The 19,955-nt window shown below is 47.5% G+C and overlaps 1 protein-coding gene across 2 annotated transcripts in view; it reads right to left on the bottom strand.

Annotated features, from left to right (window-relative positions):
- Positions 1-1,275: 1,275 nt before the first annotated feature.
- MDGA1 (MAM domain containing glycosylphosphatidylinositol anchor 1) overlaps positions 1,276-19,955 on the bottom strand; it is a 153,586-nt gene continuing 134,906 nt past the window's right edge. For both annotated transcript variants that reach the window (XM_064648480.1, XM_064648481.1), the window contains exons 15-17: positions 13,178-13,308; positions 12,153-12,261; positions 1,276-10,882 (exon numbers count right to left, since the gene is read on the bottom strand). In XM_064648480.1, the coding sequence (XP_064504550.1) occupies positions 10,791-10,882; positions 12,153-12,261; positions 13,178-13,308 (332 nt within the window). In that variant the 3' untranslated portion in view covers positions 1,276-10,790. The remainder of the gene's footprint in view (positions 10,883-12,152; positions 12,262-13,177; positions 13,309-19,955) is intronic.

Raw genomic sequence — 19,955 nt, 5'->3', positions numbered from 1 at the left:
TATATAATATATATGTATATTACATATATATATATATATACATGTATTTGTTTATTAGTACTTTGCAGTACTTTAAGACCTGAATCTCCGCAGCAATTCCAGTATGCAGGTCCCTTCAGACTCCCATCTGGAGACGTTATTTTTCATCATAGGAGAGAATAAAGGAAGCATTTACTAGGCATGATTCCTTTCATAGAATCATAGAGCTGGCCACCCTCGTTGTTATTGGGTTTCACAACTCATGTTGCGAGGGAAGCACAGGAGGCAGAAATTCTGGGTTGGTTTGGAAGACCCTTTTGCATTGCTTTGAGCCCTATCCCAGACTTTCTCCAGGCAGTTCAAGATGCCACTGTATCATCATCATTAACACGAGCTGGAATGTATGGCTGTAGCTTCAGTGATCCACTGGCCCAGAGTCAGGGTAAGCACCCGGGTACTGTTTTAATGTTTTAGCATCTGTTGAGCTTCAGCCAACAGCTGCAGGTTGTGGCATGTAAAACAAAACTATGTCTGGCTTTCACATCAAGTTCTCTGAAGTGTTGCTCTTAAGCGCTGGGATGAGGCAATGTTAACTTAGGCTCTAAGTGAGTAGCCCTGCAGATCTCATGGCACAGAGAAGACACCCTCACCCAAAAACATCTTAGGCATTATGCGGGTCATGTCTGGCATTGTCCATTCCCTGATGGGTCCGTGGAGTAGTTGGACCCCTGCTGGACACCCTGGGGTGGAGGGGAGTACCAGGACAAGGGGACCTGGCACCACAATGACAGCCCATGATTGTTGGCTTGTTTCACACCTACTAGTTTTGGAGCTGCTGTCTTGGCTCCTCATCTTGTGGGAGAAGAGCAAAGGACAAAAGAGAACCAGCTTTGCTTAGTGTCATCAGGAGCCAGCAGCCTCAATAGCTGCAGGCCTGGTGTGGGAAGGGGAGGTTTAGGAGAGGCCAAAGGAATGCTAGGTAAGGGAACATCAGGGAAGATCTCTGTGCCTCCCACGCTGTGCTCCCTTCAGAAGGATTCCCCAGCACTAACTGCCCCAAAACTGCCTGTGCCATGTCCTATGCCCAGCCCCCGTCATGGGGTTTGAGCAAAAATGAGAGGTCTTCCGCAGGGACTTAACCAGATGTTTTGGGAAGCCTCAGGGTCAGACACCGGCACATACTTCAGTGTTAGGCAGTAATACAAGCTATTCCCTGTCCCAGCCATTGTAAGCACCCATTGGAGGCTGCACCTTGTCATCCCACCCCCACACAGAGGGACACGCAGGCTCACCCACTCTGAGTACTGCAGCTTTATTTGAATGAAACAATTCACGTTGAGAGTCTATAGGTTACACAGTGGGTGCATCAGGGTTGTGGGCAGGGGGATGGATGAGGCAATGCTTATAAAACATCTCACCCTGTTTAAAAGGTTCAGTTCAGTCCCTTTGTGTTTTGTGCTTTTAACGTTGCAGACAGCTCAGTATTGTGGTGGTGAGAGGGTCCCAGCTCCACTCAGTGGTGGTGACGGCATTCTATGAGATGCGGAGTGGGGATGGGACAAGATGTGGTGGTGATGAGGGAGGTGGGTGGAGAATGAGGCTCTGTCCCATGATTCCCACCTAGGATACTGATGGTAAAAAAAACAGGAGACACCAGAGGACCTCTCCCCATCCTCCACAGTATCCCCAAAAACACAGACTTTGTGTGTTGCTCCTGTTGGGGAGTGTGTTTCTAAACACTTCTGTCAGGTCAATGTATACTCTCTACTGGCCTTAGTGACCTGGAAGTGTCAGGGTGACGTAGCCCCATTGAAACTGGATCCCACTGAAGTGGCTCACTGTTGGGCCTGAGCTGGTTCTCCCTACACCTCAGAGTTGAGGACAGGATTTTGGTATGATCCCCTTCTATGGGATCCAGGGGTGAAGTCTGCTGCTGTCTCTCTAGGCTGGAAATGAAACGCTTGGTGAGGATAAGTATGGAGCAGGGGGATGGAGTGAGGAAAAGTGTGGAAATCACTGTCTGATGCTCATTTCAGGCCAAAGGCAGGAGGTGCCAGAGTTGTTTCCCCATGAGACACTTGTATCTTGGATGATGGCCCCTCTCCTCTGCCATGTATATTGCAATACAGACAGAATGGTTCTGGCTGGGAAAAAAGACCCAAGCAAAACCATGCTGGCACCAAATTTTCCACCCATGTAGAGATTAGATATTTTACTTATGCTGTCAGGCAAGGGCTGTGACAAAAACCACAAAGAAGAGCTACATATCTGTAGCATCCACAGCTTTTGGGGTATGTCTTGAGATGAATGCATGCTGTAGAGCCCCCTGGAATGAGATGGTACATCTAGAAGATCCCAAAAACTGGGAGAACAGGCCATACTCATCTATTTGAAAGCACTGACACTAAGCCACTTTAACACCAACAGTTACATAAATGCACTGAGAAGCTGGGGATGGGCAGCAGAGAAGGACAAACATCAAAGTTTGACGAGAGGAAAAAGTCACCTCAGCAAACCCTTGATAGAGTCTTCTTGTCCTAAGATGCTACATACTAAGGGCCTCCAGAAACAACCAAATAAATGGACACGAAAGCTTCTTTGCTCCATGTCTGGAAATACCTTCCCTCATCAGCATCTTAATTTTCCCAAGGAGATGTCCAGAGCTCACAAGTCCCTCGCTCAATCTCTGTGTGGTATGTGCTGCCACCTGTACAAAAGACCTAAATACAGTCCCCATCTATGGTTGTTGGCATTTCAAAGACAGAATGAAATCAATATTCTCCTTTCACCACAGTTGAGGTGCTGAGCTGACCATGCTGCTACAGCCTCTCTTGGCTGTTCCTCTGTATACTGATACTCACAGCTAGTTCTCGATAACAAGACTCAGTGAGACAAGATATATCAAACGTCCCATCTTCAAAGGTGCTCAGAGTTGGAGCATGGACTTTTGGAGAAGAGAAAGGTGGGGACTAGATCGTGGTGCTGCCACCTCCAAAATGGGCTTTCAAGTCCTGTCTTCTCTCTGCTGCATTGCTGGCAGCTGCAACAGAATCACACCTCGGTTTTTAGCTTGGATCCCTCTACAAGCTGCTAAGATAAACACCTTACCAGTGCTGGACCTACAGTGCAAGCAACACGTGGAGACAGCTTCATCCCAGCACCACGTTATATAGCAGAATCACTAAAAGCAAACCAGTTGGTGCCTGCCCACAGAGACTACGATGCAGATGGGGGCTGCACTTACTCTTAGGTAGTTTGGGCTCATCATTGAGCAGCTGTAATACTGAGAGCAAAGGAATCACAGCTCACTCACAGTGACTGAGCAGGACTGCTAACATCTGGCATGTTCCAGCTCCTACCCAGCACCTGCCTTTGCTGATGATCTGAGGCATACTGTAGTTATGCAAGTTTTGAACATCTAGGAGTATCCATTGTAACAGCTGGGTTTTACACAACTAAGAGGCACTTTGCTGCCTAAGTGGCAGGACCAGAGACCAGCTCCCTCAGCCAAAGTAAACCTCTGCTGGCTAGAAGCAGCAGTGGGGCTTTTATCTTCCTACAGGCTTGGCTGGCAGACAGGACAGATGCACATGGGTGGTAGAACAGACGGGTACCCTTCACTTGGCTCAATGTTTAGGCAAGGACCCAGCCATTACAGCACATCCATCGCTATGAGCTTTGGGCACTGGCACTGCTTGGAGACAGTAGCACTGTGTGAGGGCTGTCCAGCTGGCCCTGTCTTATACTGACTTTAGGTCATCCAGGGGGTAAAAAAACCCTACTCTAAGTCAAACATTCATAGACAAATTTCCCTTTAGAACAACAGTTAACGGAAGCACAAAATTTTGCCTCATTCCAGAGGAACAAATGATTTATAGGCCACATCAAATCCAAGCAAAACCTGGATTTGCCACAGACCTGCACAGCTCTTCGCAAAACCTTCTAATTCGCCAGCTCTACCTTTGCAACAGATGTGAGTAAAGACAGAATTTCTCCTTCTCCCTTTCCCTTATTCTCTGCCCCATGCTGGAAAACCCTGACCATGAAAGGCAGCAGAGAGAAAGGAAGGGAGTGCCCGTATGCTGGGATCCGAGCACAACCTCCCTTTCCAGCTTTCCCAAGGGATCACCTGTGTGAGGACAGTGGGTTGCTTGGCTTCCTCATGCACAGATGTGCTGAGGCTCTGGAGGTGGACTGGTGCATTTTAATAGTACAGGTCCAGCTGGGAAATCTGGTCTAAGGACTTTTCTTTAGACTCCTTGCCTAGCACCTGAGTGGCTGCAGCTAGTGAAACAAAAGAGAACGCACTGTGGAGCTCATCTTTCCACTCTCCTTTTCAAGATGAACACAAACAAGGTCTGTTCCATCCTCTCAGCCACCCATGGGGCTGTTGAGAATGTCTTTTGCCTCTGATGAAGCCAGGATGTGACTCGCACTCATCCCTCATGGAGCCAACACATGCCCTGAAGTGCTCCTGTCTTTCTGCTCCACCACCACCATTCAGAAAGCCCCACCAGCCCTTCAGGCTGTGTCAGGGCTGGGAGGAACAAGACTGAGAAGGTGTCAGACCAGATCTAGGTGATGCAGAGCGCAACAAGTGCCAAGGGCAGTGGGACCAAGCCCCCCATCCCCTGCAGCCACACAGGGACACAGCAAGTCCTGCCAACCTGCTGTCAGTCTCTGGGAGCTCTCTCTCCTTCTGAGAAAGGATGCCTAATGGCAAAGCCACTGAGCATGCACCTGAATCATGACCCAGGGTCTAGATGTCAGGCACACATCTCACTCAGACAAAATGGAGTGGGATGGCACTGCTCTTCCATGGCCAAGGGGTGTCCTGGAGACTACAGCTCCCTGCAAGTTGCATCCCCTCCCTCTCTGGAAAGGCAGGTTGTGTGAAGGTGGCCCTGGGCTGTCCTGCAGTGCTCCTCGGGACATTTAAAGTCTCCAGGGCACAAATGGCTGCCTCTGGTTTGATGTGACCATTCCAGACTGTACTGTCAGAAGACCCCAGAATCCCCTGTGGTAGGCTAGGTGGAGGCAGATGATCAGCCAAACTGACATCCTACTCACAAGGGGAGTACTGAAAACCACATACATATCACAGCTATCAGTTGGGATGCCAAGTGCACTGAGGCTATTCAGCTCACTGCTGGAAACCAACAGCTGCCAGTTATTACCATGGAGTGTAAATGGGATCCTGTTAAAATGCAATTTCCTGAACTCTTCAGCACTTGTTCTTCTGCAAAAGCCTTTTGTCTCCATTAAATGCCTTCCCAAGCTGAGCAGGACAAGCTGTTATCAGTGAGGCCAAAGCAAAGACAAATGGTGACAACAGCCTGCACAGGGTCCTGCTGCTGCACTCTTGCCTCTACAAACAGGAGTGCACATGCACTGAGGGCAGCCTGGAAAAGACCAGATGTCAGGGCAGTTTAGGTGACCAAAACTGGTCTCTGACAAAGCCAGGAATGCAAGAAGGCCTCTCCTTTGCACAGGAGATACAATGCCACTTCTTATCCTCACTAAAAAGCTGAGTCCTTCTCCCTGGGTGCAAGACCTGGGCATTTCTTGATGCTGTGTACACCCAGCTTGAAGCACAGAGCCCACGGTGATAAGTCCCTCCATGCTGTTGCTAGGTCATCCAAAGGCAGAAGGCAAAGGGGTGCTGCAGCATTTCCAGAGAAAGATGGATTTCTGAATGGTGCTGACAGAAGAAGGGGACTAAACCAGCAACACCATGAAGCAGCAACTCCCTGAGCTCTCTGCTTTAAGGAAAAAGTTCGTCTCTTCAAGTGGGGTGAGGTGACACTATTTACTCCATCTAGCAGGGAAAATGCCCTGGTTCCTTTGTCTGTCCCTGCCTGGGGCAGGTGAGGTCCCTTAGGGCAGCATGAAGGACCCCCTGGCAATTCCCATAGGTAAAACTCCCTGCCTCAGCCTAGTTGAGAACTAGTGGGGAGCAGGGCTCCTCCTGCCAGTGCCTCGCACAGGGACAGCTTCACATTGAAGACAAGGCTCAGGGCAGCGATGCTTCTGCCATCAGCACCACTTGCTGACCCCAGTGACTGTCACTGCCAGGCTGAGAAGCACAGGGTGCCAACCCAAAAGCAGGGTGCTTTTCTTGGCACAGAATGATAAGAAAGGGCTGAGGAGGAGAAATCTAGACCCTGCTCTCCCTTTGGTAGTGAAGCATTTTTTTGTCATTCTGGAGTAGTGCACCCACAGGATTTTGTATGGAAAGAAATGAAATTTCCATATTTTGAATAGCAATAGGGAATACAATACAATTTGTATCATGTTCACTATGCTCATTTATACATCCCTAAATTATTTTTGCAAGAAATTTACCAGCCTAAACATCTGAAGCCCCCCCTACTTTTTCCCCAGTTGCCACTGCATTTCTCAGCAGAAGAAAACTACTTCCCAGAAGAAGGGCTCCATATCGCTGTTGCTGCAGCTGCTTTTCAGGCAGCAAGCTGTGCAGCTCTGCCGGAGCAGCTCTGCACGCATGACAATCACAACACTTCAGGAGTTCCCAAGCCATTTGTGCACTATGCAAAGTTTTTCATATATATGAGACATTTTTTCACTCCCGTACAGATGGGAAGAGTTGCACTCAGGCGTTCCAAATTACTTAAGTCCAGATCAAATGAAACATATTAGTTCCATTGCTTTCCAATGGCTGATCTACGTAGAAGAAAACTAGTCTATTACTATTATCAGCCAGGAGCTGCATTTCAGAGCAAGCAGTAAGAATTGATGTTCATATTGTTAAAAGTCATGGATTAAAGTCCTGTTGATGACCTGGTATTGGGACTTGCACTGAACTGTAGAAAATTATAATTTAAAAAGTGTATTTTTCAGAATACAATGAACAACTACAAAAAGAGGTTTCAAATGAAAGTTTCTTTGTAAGCCCCACTTGCAACTACACAGTAGCATTCAGTACTTCTAATATCTACAACTTATACCCAGGAGCCTGCACACTCACATATTTTCTGTTTTATACCCTGAAAAAAAAAGAAATTGAGTATATATTGGCTAACACCCACACAGCATTCTTCCTAATGTATTTCTACAACTACCAAGCAGAGGTCTCTTTGTAAATAAAAGCAGTCTCTTAAATTTATATTGCACTTTTCTTCTGCAGGGACTTTCATGCTATATACACGAATAATATCCACCATCGCTGAAATGCAGTTGGTTCTGGAGTGGAATAAAGCAGCTACTCGATAGGCACGGAGCAACATAAAACATCAGAAAGAGAAACATAACATTAGGACTGCAATAGATATTTAAGCAGACAGACTGTAATTAATTTTAAGGACTGTAATTTAGCCAGAACACTCTGAAAAGCATGAAGGGATCTTTAATTGGAAGGGGTAAAGAACATGGCTTTGTATCTCACCCAGGATGTATTACCACCCCAAGGAGATTTGTCCCTCAAGCATGGAGTAGTAAACCACAAATACCACTGTCCCCAAAGAGGAGGGACACTGCCTCCCCTCCACCCCATCACTGCACAGCTTCCCATCCTTGTTGCTGAAGTACCTCTTTCCTCTGCTACTCTCTCTCAGCACATTTGCCAAGGAAATGAAGTCCTTCTTTTCAGCCTTGGTAGTTCTGACAAACTGAGGCACTTGAGTTAATGACTTCCCCCAAACTTATCACCAGCTGATTTCTAACCAGAGATAAAGGAGCAGAGGTCTAAGCAGGAAGGGGCTCCCTGAGACTTTTTCTGAAGCTGATGGGTCCACACCTGACAGCAGAAGGCTTCACCTCTGGCTGGGGCAATCTTCTTGCTCCTCCCTGGACCTACAGCCACCAATGGGCTTCTTGCCCCCTGTGCCATGGGTTTGCTTGGTGAGGCACTTACATCCTTCCTTGCAGGAGCTGGCAGGAGGGCATGGACACCCTCCCTGCAGGTGTCCCTTTCTAAAAATGTGGTGGCCCTTTGCTGACACTCACCTCACCTAAACAACAAAATGTGCTTGTGCAACCTGGGCTAAGCAGTCTGTAGAAGCAAGGCCACAAGGGTCTCTGCCTTAGTAAGAGCTTAGAAAGTGAGATGGTTGCCCTGGGCTATTTCTTACCGATGGGGGAATGTTTCTGTCTCCACCTTCTGCCCAGCAGGAGCTTCCTGGAACCAGCAACACAACACAAATATGTTGCTGCTGACAGATCAGGAGCCATCGTGAAGTTCCCAAGGGTCCCTGGAAAGCACTGTCTCTCTCCTAGGAGTAAAAGTGAACTCTTACCAGGAATCGGGTGATGACTTCAGACCTCTAACAATCATGTAGGAAAGGAAGAGCATGGGACTGAAAGAACTCGGCTAAAAAAGGATGGTGGTACTGGCTGCCCATGAAAATGGCAACAAATAGCAAGATGCAGAATCGCTGTTCGCACCCACTGCATCCATGATGCTGCCTGGCCCTAGGCAACAGTCTTGGGTTTCCAGGTCAAATATGCAGGATGACCAAGGTCTGGGCTCTGAAGGGAGGAGTGGAGACAGAAAAGACACAGTCCTAATTCTTGGAAATGGAGAAAAGCAAATTAGTAAGGGAGACCTGTATAATCCCCTCCCACTGTCTTGCATTGCCTCCTGTGAAGGAGGTTCCCCTGCCCCTCCCAGCTGATATCCTTTCTCTCTCTGGTGACTGGGAAGCATTAGTGCATTAGTGCAGATGAATACCTTTCCAGGATCTAGGGAGTGATGGATTTCAAGACTTCAAACTGCATCTCCTGGGAGTTAGGTAAGAGCTTTCCCCCCCATCAGTGAAGGAAAGGAAGCACCAGCTGTGGCTGGAAGCTGAGCAATGCAGGAGGCAGCTAATACATTCAGGTGATTTCAGATAAATGCAGCTGTCTCAGAGAAGCTGATATATTCATCAGAAATAGGTAAGAAGCCATGGGTACTGAGGGCTTCAGTGAAAGAGCTAGCTTATTATACATCTCTGGTGCCTTAGATAGGGGTTTTGGATGGGGTGTTCCCCAAGAGGAAGAGTACCACTTAAATGGATTGCCAGAGCATGGGCTAGTAAACCACAATTCACAGTCCTGTGGGGCTAACTCTGACCTGTGCAGGAGATTACTCATGTCCAGAGCTGCTTCCAGATGCAGCAAGGCTATCACAGCTCCTTTCTGGCCAGTGCAGGGCAGACCCTTCTCCTGGGGGTTTAATTTGGAGTAGCACATGCCTCCACCTGCTACAGGTCTGCAAGCAGGGAGAAACATTAGCTTTACCCTTTCATGAGACCAGCAGGAAAAAGGTGAATTTCCTGTCTACTTGTTCCTCAGTGGCAAACAGGGCCACAGTTCAGCACAAACCCCTCTTTTGGGTCAACTTCCTACCTCCATCCTTCATCCTTCTTGGGGCATGTTCCTGCCTGTTTCACCTTTCAGCTCCTCTGCCCACTGCTTTGGCAGTGGAAGCCGTGTGATTGCCTGTGTGGCTGCATGTGCTGACAAAATTCAGCCACCTCTCCCCTGAGCAGCAATGCTGTTGCACCCTTCACCCATGCTGCAGCTAATGTGCCATGCATGCAGAAAGGCCTCTGGAGGTGAGGATGCAGCATCGGAGCTGCCTGAACTGCCAGTCCAGGGGCTGGATCATGGGCACAGGACCTGCTGTCTGTCTGACAAACATTTAAATGCCTCACTTTTCCCATAATCCAGAAAGCTTGAGGTGAAGAAAGTTAAGCAATGGAATAACAACCAAAATAAATAGGTAATGAAGTAGAGGCAGAGAAGCAATCCTGGATTTAGGGTTTAGGTGGCCGTCATCCCAATATGCACAGGGGGAAGCCAAAGCGAAACTGCTCCACCCTTCCAGTCCCATCCCATCACACCTCATCCCCCAGCCTGACAGAGACACCTTTCTGTCTGCAGCTCAGACCTGCTCTCATGGTTTCCCTACCCAGCAAGAGTGCTGAAAGACAGAAAGAGGCTCTTAGAGGCCAGTGCTGCAGCTGGATCCAGCCAGTACTTCACCACTCAGCGTGGTCCGCGTCATTGGTCCCTTCCTGCTCCATCTTCTTCAGGCTGGTGGGTGAGAAGCACAGAGAAGTGGGGAAAGGCCAAAGCAAACCACACTGGGAGCAATTAAATACATGAGAGCCTGGAAGATGTGGATGGATGGAGACACTGAAGCACATGCGGTGTGAGGCAAGGTGCTCTGGCCACTGGCACTTGGGGTGGCTGCTGCCCCACGGTTGAGGCTGGCATTACTGCAGGGAGCTGCAGCTGGAGTGGGGCAGCCCCAGCCAGAGGGAAAGCATGAGAAGACAAGGGGAGTACTGCAGTATATCATCCACTAAGCTGTGGGGTCTGCAGTAAAGAAGGTAACTGTTCTGGTAGAAATTTGTGCTTTAATATATTTTTGTTTGTTTGTTTAAAACAAGTTCCCACTTCCCTGAGGAAGCCCTGTCCGACATTCCCAAGGAAACATGGGGGTGTTTTTTTCCTCCTTCGTTTGCTCTTCACATTTCTTCATTCCTATTTTTTGTCTTTCATTCCTTCTTTTCTGTCTGTTTCTGTTTCTTTTCTTCCTTCCTCTCTCTCTCTCACTCTCTCGTGCACGTGCTTTTAAAAAAAAGTTTTGTCTTTATTTTTAAACTTTGTTCTAGACATTATGACTTTCTCAAGGAGTGCTCCAGTTCTGAACCAGATCCCTTTGCGTGGTCATGCCTGTCAGTCTTTGGTAACATATGGACACTTTGGTGTGCCAGTGAGGAGGGTAGGAAAAGGAGCAGAGGTGGTTGATCAGGAAAGGAGCAGGAATGTCTTGGTCCGAAGACAGGAGCGCTCGCTTGCCATCATCTGAGCAGCACGTAAAGGAAGAAAGTCAATGGGCCACAAAGACAAGGGCTGTGCAGGGCTGGGACACCACTTCCTGGAAGAGCAACCGCTGCCAACCGAGAAGAGAGAAAGAGAATTAGTGATGGGACAGATCAGCACGCATCAATGTCTTCTCCCACACCAAAACACCCATATCTATTGGAAGATATTTCTAGCCTTTCTTGGACATTCTCAAGGTTTCCTAAAACTATTTCTTTTCTAACTTTGGAGAAAAGGTTGAATCTTAGATACTTTTGCAATCCAACCCTCCTTTCATCCCCAGAAGTTTCAACTTGAGTCAAGCAAAAGGTTCTGGTTGTGTTTTGGTTACAGGTTAACCATCCTAGGCTGAAACAGACCTTTAACTGCACATAAAATTTTGAAATTTTTAGGGTGTTCTCACTTTTTTATGCTTTGTTTCCCCCTTCACCTTTGAAGTTAAGAAAATTGCTGAAAGTGACTCTTAACAGATTTTTTTGTTTCAAAAATAACAAAAACTTGCTCACAAGTGCCTGCCTGTCTCTGATTTGCCTACTCCAAACATGTGTCCTCCTGCCCACCTGAGGCATGTCATCGAGGACACAGGCAGGACTAAGGCAATAAGCCCACCAGTAATTCCCACTCGAGGGAGAATGCCTCCATACTGCTTACACACCTTGCTATGGCTTCAACCTATAGTGCATCCCAGTGAGAGTGGAGTTGTCTCCATTACTGCAGTGCTGGTATCAGGTTATGTGGATGGACTGGAAAGAGACTGGTGGGATTTAGCTCAAGTGCTCACTGTCAGGATTGGGAGAGAGGTGCCATACAGCTCAGGTAGCTTGCTCCCATCCTGCATGTGTGATACCCTGCCTGGATGTGCCTCTTTGCTCAGAGGGCAACAGGAAGAATCCCAGCCCCTTTACTCCATGCCCCAAACAGCAGATTTTTTTTCCTGGAGAAGGACTGACTTAACACTGCAGAGGCCATTAAATCCTGCAGAAGACCCTTCCATTTCCAAAGCTCCCGCACCTGAAGTTTCCAGAAATGAGATACTGCAGAAGTCCTTAGCTTCTTTGGGATGACACCCCCACCCAACATACTGGTGCAGACTTCAGCATGCTGGTGTCTGGCACCACAGCCCCTACAGGATCTGGCTGTTCCTTTGAGCTCTGCTAACTCACCACTGTAAAGAGGTGTTCAAGAGTCTGACAGCTCCTCTGCTGACTTCTGCTGATGGAGTCAACCACTTTGTTGAGTCCCACCAACATGTGCTTTGAAATTAGCTGTCATCCTTAGTGCATGCATTTTTGAATGCGCTCATACCAACTTGTTTGCCTCTGAGGCACACACAGTCTCACCCTTATTTGGTCCAATTGGCTTCCTTGGACAGTCTCCCTTTTTCAGAGTGACGTCATCGATGGCAATGTCCCCCTCGTAGCTCGTGCCCCGGACACCTTCGAAAATTAACTGCAAGCAGAGCATGGGAGAGAGCCTGGCATGAGGCTGCAGTTGTGGAGGGCCCTTCCCGCACTGCAGGGCTCTGCAGAGGTGAGCAGGACACAGACCAGATCTTATCAGGTCCCCAAGTGAATGATTCCTTCCCGTTTCTCCAGTACTCACAGAATCTGGAAAGCCAGATCCCACTGCTTTTGGGACCAACCTCCCTGTGCTGAGTGTCTGTACGGTAATAAATGACCATGTACAGCTCTGCTTTATTAAGTGTCCTGCGCTAACAAGCCAACCAATACTGAACAGTACGTGCAAGAGTAACTAAATTCTCATTTATTATTTTGAAGCACACTGGGCATTTTGTCACAGTGCCACAACTTACCAGCTTGCACAGAGCAGCTCTCACAAACAACCCTACAACAGCAAAGTAGCCTGTTGAGTAAAAACATCAGCAATAAAAGCAGCCACTTCCTGGCTACACATGAGTGATTCGACGAGCAGATACAGAGTGTCCAGTTCATACTCACAAAATCTCCCATAGTCCTAAACCGGGGGGGAGAGTGGGGGTGGGTTCTTGCAGCACATGCTAGAAGAAATCTCTAGCACTCAGTCATTTTACACCAACAGCCCCCAGATGTTCAACACTAAGAGACCTGTCCGTCACACGGACACGGTACCAAAAGGTGCTCTTTGATAAGCGGTTTCCAGACCAGCAATAATCAGAAATTTATAGTGCCAAACTGATGCTTGCACATAACTTCAGCAAGCTTTTGCTTTGCCCCAGTGACCCTGGGGTTGAGAGCTCCCAGTGCCCTCCCAGTGCCCCACCAGTGCCTGTGCCACAGAGGCAGATGACTGCTGGGAAGGCTCCTACATCCGTACCACATGGACAGGAAAGGTGGCAGGTGACTCCTTGACTGTGGAGCTGACTTACCTGGAAGGGCCCAGGCGGGTTGATGGGCACATGTGCTTGCTGCCACATGTTCCCCCGGTTCCCACTGAGTGACCAGACCTGGGTGTCGATGGCTCGCTTGTTCCGCACGCGGACTAGCAGGTTCAAGGAGCCTGTAAGAGAGAAACCAGGTGCTGGTGTAAGGGGGCAGGCAGGCAAGCCTGCCTGCTGGGGTGGCTCCAGCACAGCTCTGGAGTTCAGCCTCAAACCATAGCTGTATGCCCCAGCTGGCCCAGGGACAGCCAGCAGAGCCGCAGCAGTAATCTTTGAAGGGAGCCAGCTTTCTTCTCTGTTGATGGATAAGTGCCACTGGCAATGTTTCATCCACCTAGACTATCCAGGGGAGGACACAGACCCAGACAAAGAGGGATAGGACAAGGAAGAGGAAGTTTACAGCACGGCTGGGGTGGCACAAGAAGGGGGTAGCAGAAATGCTAGCTGCCAGGGATCTCCAGAGGCATCCCATCCAACCTCCTGCTTGAAGCTGTCTCCCGCTCTACAGGAGGGCAGCATGGTTTTGTCTGGCCAAGTCTTGAATTTCCCTGAGGAAACCAACTTTGTCCAGTATGAACCTTCAGCACTACCAGTTGTTGTCACTGCAACCTACTATGTTGTCTAATACTATGAAAAGATTTTGGTTTTGTCATCTTTGAATGTGCCCTTGAAACAGTTGGGGGCCAAGAGCTGATAGTAAGCTCCTCTTTGCTAGACTGAGCCAGTCCAGCTCCCTTAGGAGCTCTTCCTCAGAACTTTTGCTCCTGGTCTTTGACCATCCTGATGTCCTTCTGCTGGACGCCCACCAATTACTCTACATTCCACTTGAAATGAGGAGCCCAGAACAGGTATTTGTCTCCCTGTTCACCACTGAAACCTGGCATATACTATGCAGCTTATAGTGCTCTCCCTGCCCTGGCCCTGGAAATATGTTGCGGAACTCTGACCAGTGTCCTCACTCACCACTTGCCCTGGAAGCAGCCTTGGAGTGAGCACCGTTTCTTTGCAAGCACTGGACAGTATTGCCTGTACCACACTACCTAATACCATCCCAGCCCCTTGTTTTCAGAGGGACACAAAGACCCTGTGAATCATTCTTTCAAAAAAAGCAATTCCCAAAAGGTTTTGTCTGCCATTAAACCAAAACCAAAGCCAACAAATTTCAAAGCATTTCCAGTTCTCACTTTGAAAAGTGTTTCACAGCCTCCTACCCTTCATCCGCAAATGAAACCATCTCAGTTTGTGTTCCTGCAACATCTTTTCACTAGTGCCCTCAGCTGACTTCTTTTTCTATTTTGCTTAAGGGAAAAAACATTTTAAAGCATTTACTCAGTGTTAACCTAAAGACCTTTTTTCCTCAAAACATCAATCAATCACAACTCTAGTTATGCTGTTGCTCATCAGTGTTTCTGGTCTCCATACAAAGATATATTACACCTGAGAGCAGAGGGGCAATAGTAACCCTTACTTATACATCTGTAGTCTGTCTGCACTTGGCATGCTGCATTTACACATGGGTACGTCTTTTCTGAGAAGCAGCGGAAAGAGGTCAGGGGAAGAGAGAGGGAAACAGACTTTCCTATATGATCTCTCTCCTATATGATCCCCCCAAATTCTTCATTCTTGTCACATCTGCCTTGGGGGCACTGCGTGAATCACAAGGACCTGGAATTACCCCCATCAAGTGCCTGGCTGTCAGAAAGTGAGAGATATATCACAGGGAGTTCAGAAATGCATAATAAAGATGATGAAGTGTTTAGATTCTGAGTGAATGACTTACAAGAAAAGGTTAAAAAAATGAAATATGTATACAATTTAGTGAAATGAGGAAAGAAGGGCATTTTATTGCCTGGAAATATTCTGAAGTGTTAGCAGTAAGGCTAGCTGAGAAAATTAGACGACGGCCTGACAGGACATAGCGTATCCAATTCCCTTCCCTAGTGGTACCGAGCTTTGGATGCACACCATAACCCAAGATCAGGAGAAAAATAGATGGTTTCTCTCTCTCTCAAGACCAGCTGGCACTGCACAGCCTTGGTGGGCCAGAGGTAAGTGAGTGAGACCTCTCTTCTGCAAACACAGTGCCACAGACAAGAGATGCCAGAGTCTCTGGCAAAACCGGGTTTGAACTGCTGATTTCTTGGCATCTTCCCTGCCCTCAGGAGCTTCCTACAAAAGAAAGTCCCTCTAAGAGGGATACCTAGTCCTCCTGGAGGTCCTTGTTAAAACTGATAGCTCACACAAGAACTACATAATTCCACAGATCAATGTCAACAGGAATACGCTCAGAGCAGCTAATTACAGATGCCAGAGCCGGTGAGGTGAGGGACTGAGAGTGAATGAAGAATTAATATGAAGCTGATAGCAAGCGCGGATTAAAAACAACCATTGTCTATTTCACTCTCGTTTGGGGACTTGTAGCTAGGATCTGCTGTGCAACAGCCAGCACTGGGACAAATCAGGCAGCAAATGAACTTTGATGCCCCAGGAAAAAAAGCAAAGGTGAGATAGAAGGAAACCCAGAGAAGCATCTGGAATGCAAATTAGTGCCTCCAAAGCACTGTCTGTAAACGCCTGGCCTAAACCCAAACTAAGCCTGAGCATATCCTGGCTGACAACTTCATGTCCTTGCAGCATCAGGAAAAATGTTTCAACCTTTTGGACCCCAAATTCCCTAATACAACAATACTGATTACGAGCAGGCATTCTTCAAATGGTTGGCAGTTATCTACTCACAACATGCTGTGTTTCACTACCCCTGTCTACAGATGGAAAACTGAAGGTCAAAACAGATGAGCAGTATACAAATCAGTCAGACTTGTGAAGGACAGCCAGGTGTCATAGCCCTACCTGCAATTCCTGCTGAGTTACAGAGGCTCCCTGAGACTGGGAAGGAACTATAATACCTCCAGCTGTCACTGGGAATATGCTTATGGGAGGCATGGCAGAGACTCTAGGACTTTAAACATCTGGACTGTCCCATCTGATTTGAGGCCACAGTGTTGTAGATGTTAAAGACTGTGCAGGTCTTCTACTTTATTCCCTTCTACCATGTGTCAGTCTGCCACCAGTTGCCAGTCAAGTTTAAGGGCATGTAGCCTGTGATGGCGGTACTTGTAAATGAACCTCCAGATCTGAGCTCCAGGCAGAGCCATAAAACATTGCAGACTTGGACTGCAGGAATCTCCAAGTCATCTTTCCAGTTCCTCAGAGCTTCTTTATCTGCACTTTCCAGTCTGGCTTCAAAAGCCAACTTTGTGATGGAATAAGCGCTGCAGGGCTTTGTGTTTTCCAAGGGAAAGCTTTGGGTTCAGCCCACTGCCCTAAAATCAAGCATTGTTCAGGATCTCACAAATTAAGTCTCAGGCTAAAAAGGGAGGTGAGGCCTGTGTAGATATGGACATCCATAGGTCCTGACCTCTGGTAGATTCGCATCTGCCCACACCTACTTCCATGCAATCTAGCAATACCCATCTCATGCCTTATTAACTATCTTTATTCCCAGTGTAGCTTTCAGCATGGCACACAAATTCAGCCTGAATCAACCACCTAATGCTTGTTAAGTGCCCCTCCTAAAGCAAAGACTACATCTCCAAATCCCACTTTGCAGGAGGTAGTCAGTGCACAGTCTATGCATGTGTGGGGTGTGAGGAGCCCATTTACAGCTGAAAACTCACTTGCTATGGGATCCTCAGCAAACTGCTTTTACCTACTTTTGTCTGCTGACACAATATAATAATGATAATCAAGCAGGACAATAACTCTCAGTCACTCAGAAGGGAACTGAGAAACATAGCAAACATTTTATGAGACCTGAGGGAACATACAAGTGCCTGAGCTCTTCTCCCCTTCCAGTGGTTACAAACTGAGGAAGAACCAAAGTGTCACTTGCTCTTCAACTTCCCATCAGTGCAGATGTGAAAGGCCCATATGGGATGTTCTCCAGTGCTGCAGTCACCCTTTTTGCCTGGTTTTAAACTGCAGTTGTGCCTACTCTCCTGTATCAGAGTCCAAAACCAGCTGGTCAGTTTTGTTACCTATTTCTGTCATTCTTGCCCCTTACCCATCTCCTCTATCTGGCATTTCCTAAGGGTATCTGCTGGTGAGGGACACACAAAAATAGACCATCTATCTGCTGCTAAATCTCTCCAGCCAACCAGAGACAAATAAACAAAAGAAAAATCCCAGGACACCAGCAATCCTGTTGCTACCTCTTCCCATACAAGGCAATCTTTTTGTATTTGTCTTGTAATCTGTATTATTCCTTCTTCCTAATCAAAAGGGAGAATAAAGGCCAGTGACGAGTGATGAGGAATCAATTACAGGGAGAGCGAGTGGTACCTTCTGCTGGCTGCCTTTAAGACCAGAGCTGGCATTTCAAAAGAGTGGCACTCACACAAAAGAGCACCAGCTAGGCTGCCAGATACAGTAGCCCAAGGGATGCCTTTAAATGTTACCTTCTCATAACAAGAAAAGGTCTTCACTCAGTTTCCACAGGATGGGGACTTCACTGTTGCAATGAATTGCAGTGTAGATCCAGAAGGGCCAGCGCAGGCAGCAGTAGGAGGGAGGTAGGGTCTGTAAGGGCAGGGCCACTGGCACAGTCTATGCAGGATGGCAGAGAAGGCAAAGGTTTTTTCAAGAGTTCTCTTCAGGGAAACTGGAGGGGGGGTCAACGGAGGGTGATGTTGTGGGAAAAGGCTAAGACGCAGCTCAGTTTTTATGGCTCAGATGGAAGGCAGGCAGCTGGAGCAGTCAGGAAGCAAAGAGAGGATGCTGCACGCTGAGAGATGGGGTGCCATGCCAAGTGCAGCAGAGCTTCATGGGATGGGTAGGGAAAGCTGTTGAAATCTACAGCCAGGAGCTGGGCTGGCTGCAGGCTGGAACGCAGCCTGGTCTCACTGGGACTCCCTGCTGTGCTCTGGCAGGATCCCTGCTTCAGCATGGGGCAATCTCAGGTGATCAGCTATTCACAAGAATTTCTGGCTGCAGCTCCAGTTTAGATTTGGCATCAACTGGGAATTCAAGGCTGAAAGCCCCCATGGAAATTCCCATGGCATTTCAACTGCAGACAAGACAGACTGAGATAAGAAGCTGATTGATTGCAAGAGATATGCAGTGGATGGAAAGAGATACACAATGAGGACTTAGACCTTGCATAGCTTAGCAGAGTCACCTGCAGATTCAACATGAGGGCTAAAACCAATCCAAGGAGAAATCAATCCAGGGAGAAAAGAGCTCTTACCTTTCTAACAGGGGCTCTGAGCGCTTCCTTAAGTGTTTAATGTTAACACACTGATCAGAAACTAAAAGCCCAAAGCTTAGTGCAGGCAAATCCCAGGAGCAAATGACAGTCTCTAGAAAGAATCTATTACTGTTTATAATCTCTGCAACAAAGACAGGTCTCTCCCTCTCTCATTTAAATGGATGTTAATGAATAGCAGTCAGTGTCAGGCTAGTGTTTTCAGTTACAGAGCTGTGGGGGAAAGTGACTGCTCTGTGAGCTAGAGAGCAGAGTGTGGAAAAATAATTGTAGCACAGATAGAGATGGAGAAATAATATCAGCTGGTATTGACTCATAATTTCTAGGAATGGAAGTTGTCTTCATGCCATGATAGGATATATTTACTCATTCACAGTCTCTCAGGATGCTTCATACATTTAACATATGTGCAGTAAGACAATTAAAGCCTCTGGGCTGCTTTGACTCCTGATTACAGAGAACTTTGTCTCTACATGTCTTTAACAGTTCTCAGCTTGGTGTGCAGAGTCCCCTGTGTCCAGTCACAGGGTCACTACATAGACCTCTTCCTGCAGCCACCACTTCACTAACTTCAAAGCAGGAGGGTTCAGAGAGCTCATTTTGGTCAGAGTTCGGAAAGCACCACTATCCCACTTCTACTCACAAGGCATCCCCACTGGGAAACTGAGCATGTTAAGTGCTGTGCTGCAAGTTGGCTAATTGCTGTGGGACACTCTGTGCCTCATTACAGTAGGGAATGAGAAGAGAGAAAGGGATCAGGAATTCAAGCCTCCAGTTCCCTGCTGTGTCTGGGACTTTTTAGGAATATAAATAATATGGTGAGTTTTGAGGGGCATTGTTTCCCCTACAGCAAACCTGTGAAAATCTAACTACAGAAAATTTTCTTTGGAGTTTACAATAGATTTAAAAGCCCCCAAAGAAACAAACACATTTCCACCCCTGACCTCCTAAACCACCCTCAAATGAGGCTGGGATTGAAGCAATATTCCCTAACATTGCAAAGTCAATTGCACAGATTGATCTATGATCCATCATTGTCCATCTCACTTGCCTGGTACGTACATGAATTTTGGAATGGAGGGAATGGGCCAGCAGAGAAGCAACAACACTGCACTCTGTGGATGGCTGGATGCCTGTATGGCTGGATGTCTGGGGGAGACACACTGGAGGTGGGGGACCTGAGGCCTGCAGAAGTGGGGTAAATGCAATGGTATAGTCACAGCTTTCTCATGATGAGGAATGCAAGAGCTAACGAGAGGAAGGCAGGCAAGCTACAGCTATAGCTCCTTCCCTCTAGCATATCCCCAGCTGTCTGTGTACATATAGAGCAGATGGTGATACGGCAAGAGCAGACTTGCAATGGAACTATGCTTGAGCTCCTCTGCTCATTTGATCCACAGTATAGTTAGAGAAACTGTTAGCATAGGAAGACGAAAGATAGAAGACTTCCATCTTTGATATTATATTTATGGAACAAAATCCTGCCACCGCTTTTCATGGAAA

Source organism: Pseudopipra pipra, chromosome 3 (genome assembly GCF_036250125.1).
Source record: "Pseudopipra pipra isolate bDixPip1 chromosome 3, bDixPip1.hap1, whole genome shotgun sequence".
In the NCBI taxonomy this organism is placed as follows: domain Eukaryota; kingdom Metazoa; phylum Chordata; class Aves; order Passeriformes; family Pipridae; genus Pseudopipra; species Pseudopipra pipra.
This window is presented reverse-complemented; position numbering and strand designations above follow the sequence as displayed.